Below are 4,890 nucleotides of genomic sequence, written 5' to 3'. Positions count from 1 at the left end.
TCTCTCTCATATGGAAATAAAAAACAAAAACCCCAACACCTATGAGTACTTCCTAATGATAGTCCAATTACTAAACATAGGTGAGTATTATGTAATCTAAGTTGTTGCTTTCACTTACAAGAGGCAGGAAAGTGACTTGTATAGCCTTTACCACCCCCCTCCCCATCCCCCTCATCTTTCTCTCCAGAAGTTAATCCATAGGCCCAAGGGAATGATGACCTCTCACCTTCCACCTGCGCTATGCATGATGTGTGTGGTGTCGTGTGTGTTATAATGTAAAAATTGTCCTGAATATTTAGGGGAGAGAGAGAGAGAGAGAGAGAGAGAGAGAGAGAGAGAGAGAGAGAGAGAGAGAGAGAGAGAGAGAGAGAGAGAGAGAGAGAGAGAGAGAATGACAAACACAGGATAGAAAGGATACATGTCTACTGGGAGCTGTTTAAATGGTCAAACCACCTTCAGGGCATTTGGGTCACTCAGGCGGGGTGTGTGTATTTCATATTATATATATATATATATATATATATATATATATATATATATATATATATATATATATATATATATATATATATATATATATAGATAGATAGATAGATAGATTGGAGAGAGGGAGGGGGTATGAGAAATGTAGAAACAAGGAGGGAGTGGGGATGGAGAGTTGGACATGGAATAGGGTTAAGAAAGAGGGTGTAGCTTAATTTGCATGGCAATGGTATTTACCTACTAAAATCCACTGAGTTGACATATCACTTTAGCTAAAAAAAAAAATATGGGTAGACTGTTTCATCTAGTATGGAGCAGTCAGTACAAGTTTATGGAAAAAGCATTGTCGAATATATGAAGATGCCACTAATTCAGTTTGAGGATTACATTTGAGAATTGCACTTTTCATAAAAATACATTTAAATTATTACAAATATACTTTCAAAGTAAAAAAAAATAATTTAAATTCTGTCATGGGGTATCTTATCAATTTTATTCCACTTTGGCATAGACTGAGTTTATAGCAAAAACATTCAGAAACTGAAGTGGCTTCTGAATAAGATCCAGTTGATATTTTTGCAAATTTATCTTTTGGAACAATATGAAAGTGATTTATGTTGAATACTGTTTTAATGAACTGGCAATGCTGCTGCTCCCCAGAATAGGTCAACTGTTAATTTGTCAGTTTCAGCCTGTAATTCAAGCTGCCTGCAGTCTGCACATATTCCATGATGAATGCTGCTTTCACTTTTATTTCTTGGATCTAACTGATATATCACAAAGCCAACAGTATCATTATAAAACTAAAAAAAAAAAAAGAAAAAAGTTTTGGTGATGTGTAGGGCGCAGAATGCTCAGGGTAAAAGTTTTGAGCTAAAAGCTTGAACATTTTTTTAAATTTTGTTTTGTATTTGAGGAAAAAATAAGTTAAATTACTTTATAGCATTTTTTTGTGATCATTATAAGGATAATTTTCCTATGAACCTAATGATATATAATACATGCCTACTTCTGAGTTTTCAAAGCAAAGAAAATGGATTCTAAATCAAAGTTTTCAAGGACTGTGGAGAGGCCACAAATGTCTGCCAACAGGAGGTATTGGAAAGAAAACTAATGGAAATTAGTAATGTGTGAGAAGGTTAATAGTGTACCTATACAATAATAGTGAATAGAAGTATCTCCTATTTAACTACATCTATCAAATAAATCTGCAAGTAGGCAAGTGCAGGAGAGTAATCTTTTCATGCTTCTATCAGTTTGGAAAAAAAATAATAAACTGACAGTTCTGTGAGGCAACTAGATGGCTGTAAAGAAAACAAAGTGCTGCAGAGACTGATTAATCTGGTAACAGCTTTGTAAGTGAGTACTGGATCATGAGTAGAAACCGGAGCAGGAACACCATCACAATGTGAGTGAGATAGAAGTATGGTTCATCAAGATTCTGCACCAAGTCCTATGTCATTTGTGGTGGTGATGGAAGCATGTGTGTACAATGACAATCTGATAACAAAAGAGCAAATAGAAGCTACTGTTAAATTTACCTGATAGAAAGACTGGGATGGAGAGAGTTGGTCTGAAGAGAAACATGGAGAAGGCCAAGGTAATGGTAAAAGGTAATGAGGCTGGAAAAAAAATAGATATTTATCTTATCAAGTTGCTGTGGCAGTGGTGTGTGTGTGTGTGGGGGGGGTGCAACTCTATCCTGAACATTGAACAAGTGGAATCACAAGAGATACTCAAGTTTGAGAAATGTGAATTAAGCAGGAGAGAATGGTAGATGCCCAATGTGTGACAGAGTAAGCTGAGAACAGGGATAAAGAAGACATAGCAATTGATGGAGGTGATCTATTTTATTGTACAGGTAGTGGACCTGTTCTAGTTTCTAAGAGATGCAGCAGTGGGTAAGAACAGCAGCTATGTGGAGAAAATAGAGATAACAAGTTTACTGGTCACCAGAATACCATTAAGGAAAAGGGCAAGCACTTATTGTGCATGAGAGACCAGTGTTGTATGGTGTGCTGAAAAGGCCAACAACTGACGAGAGGAAGAAAGTAAAAGAAAAAATTACAACAGGATGTTGAGATATGTGAAGAGGGAAGACAGATATGGTATCTAACTAGGTAATGTGATTAATGTGCAGAGAAAATGTAGAATGAGCCAGCACACAGGCACATTATTAAGAAGGCCATATACTAAGGAAAATCGAGTTTGTGATGGACCACCGGAAAGACTGAGGAAGACATAAAAGATCCGAGACTTGGGCATAGAATAGGGTGTAAGAGTCGAGAATGCTTTGGAAATTAGTTAACTGAGGGATACCTGGAATAATAAGATGGGATAGAATAGTGAAGATATGTATAAAGATTAAGTATGAAGTGCTAAAAAATAATCTGGTGTAGAATGGTGGAAAAGATAAAAAGAAACAAGCTAAGATAGTCTGGCCACATTTAGTAGGATGAAGATAGAAATTTGTAAAGAAAAATGTATTTGAAAGCAAGTTTTCATACCCATCAGGATATGGTCCATCGGTGCTTTCCTTTTCACCATTCGCACTTGACATATGTGCTTGTGAGGATCTTTTCCATATGGGCCGGTAAAGATCTTTCAAAGGATGTACACTAGTCACCATTTACATCACATTTTTAATATGAAAAACTGTACTAAAGTAAAAAAAATATATATATTGAATTACTCACTATTTTTTTCAGAGAATGAGATGCTGACAACTATAGCACATCATTTTTTCTTCTTCATTTTCTTGAACTCTCCTTCTTGCATCTGTAGGCCACTCATGATCTGCCCAACCTTCCTCTTACGATCAGCATCACTAAAAAAAAAAATAAATAAATAAAAAATTGTCAAATGGTTACAAACCAAGACCTGTTCTGCTTTCTGAGAGATGAGACTAGAGCAGATGCAGCAGTGATTAAGAACAGCAACTGTGGAGAAAATAGAGATAACAAGCCTACTGGTCACCAGGATACCATTAAGGAATGAGGCAAACACCTATTGTGCATGAGACCAGTGTTGTCGTATGGTGTGCTGAAAGGCCAACAACTGAAGAGAGGAAGAAGGCAAAAGAGAAAAATTACAACAGGATGTTGAGATATGTGAGGAGAGAAGATAGGTATGGTATCTAACTAGGTGATATGATTAACATACTGAGTAAATGTAGACTGAGCCAGCACAGGCACATCATTAAGAGGGGGGAGGGCCATATACTAAGGAAAGTCTGAGTTTGTGATAGACCAGTGGGAATACTGAGGAAGACATAAAAGAGATGAACATCATAAGGAGAGAGAAAATGAGTATTACTGTATTAAATGGGCATTGAATACAGTAATAAGCAATACTTTAGTGCATTTCTCTTAAAGCAAGGCAGCTTAGCAAGACAGTACATCAGATCTCACTGCAGAACTAAGTGTCGGAATGCATTCTCATTTCCCTCATTCCATCCATTTAGTCACCTTTAATAATGTACAGGAAATATAACAGTAAGTTCTAACCCAGCCAAAGGGTGTGTGACCAGGCCATCTTCCCTACCACAAGAGGAAAAGTTGGTAAATTCATGTAATATAGTAATGATATCACACAGCCATACCTCCGTAGCGTTTCTTGCAGCTGCTGGCGTGCTAAGAAAGCTGTGTCCCTCTGTACTTCTCTTCGTGCTCCCTTTTTCTCGCGCTTCAGCTTATGGATAAGTTTTTGTTTCTCAAGGTATTCTTTTGTTCCATGACGTTTCTTAACCCCATCAATTCTTGATATACATGAAAACAAAAAATGAAACATTAGAAAAATAAAAATTATAATGCTTACAAATGTAAAAGGAGTCTGCAAGTGCATATAATGAATTTATCAGTAAGGAGAAAATGGATTCATACAAGATAAAAATTGATCCAAAGAAAAAAAGTAAATATGTAAAGGAACTCAGCTGCATAATTATACAGACAATAATTAAATTGTATGAATAGTTTAGTCACCACTAATAACATTTATACATGAATAAATGCAATAAGGATAAAATTATCAAGTACTTACATTTTTTCAATAGCTGGTTCAAACATCTGAATTGCTGTGGGTTTCCTTTCTTCTCTCACAAGTGCATTACCTTCACTTGGTAAGGATTCAAATACTGAAAGGAATTCTTCTACAAGTTTCTTTACATTATCAGTATAATTTTCTAAGGTCATTGCCTGCAAAAGTGTCTTTGTAGGTGTCATGATAGCACGAATGGATGGCAGTTCTATCCAACAGTTGCTCAAAAGTTTCAGTAATTTGACAGCTTTACAAAATACATTGATTTTGAAGTCATCATCAATCTGTTTTTCTTTGTTGTTAAGATCTTCAAATATCAACTTGGTTTCTGAAAATCTGAAATTAATAAAGAAAATAGTTTAGAATATTTGT

At 35.7% G+C, this 4,890-nt stretch overlaps 1 protein-coding gene across 1 annotated transcript in view; it reads right to left on the bottom strand.

The window, feature by feature from the left end:
- The window catches only part of LOC135104384 (nucleolar protein 14-like), a 33,219-nt gene that overhangs the window by 5,552 nt on the left and 22,777 nt on the right, over positions 1-4,890 (bottom strand). Inside the window, 3 exon segments of the mRNA XM_064011765.1 lie at positions 3,180-3,310; positions 4,085-4,240; positions 4,522-4,854. Of these exon segments, the coding sequence (XP_063867835.1) occupies positions 3,220-3,310; positions 4,085-4,240; positions 4,522-4,854 (580 nt within the window). The 3' untranslated portion in view covers positions 3,180-3,219.

The sequence above is a fragment of the Scylla paramamosain genome, chromosome 10 (genome assembly GCF_035594125.1).
Source record: "Scylla paramamosain isolate STU-SP2022 chromosome 10, ASM3559412v1, whole genome shotgun sequence".
NCBI classification, from domain to species: Eukaryota; Metazoa; Arthropoda; class Malacostraca; order Decapoda; family Portunidae; genus Scylla; species Scylla paramamosain.
Note: the sequence above shows the minus strand (reverse complement) of the source record. Positions and strands in the feature narration are given on the sequence as shown.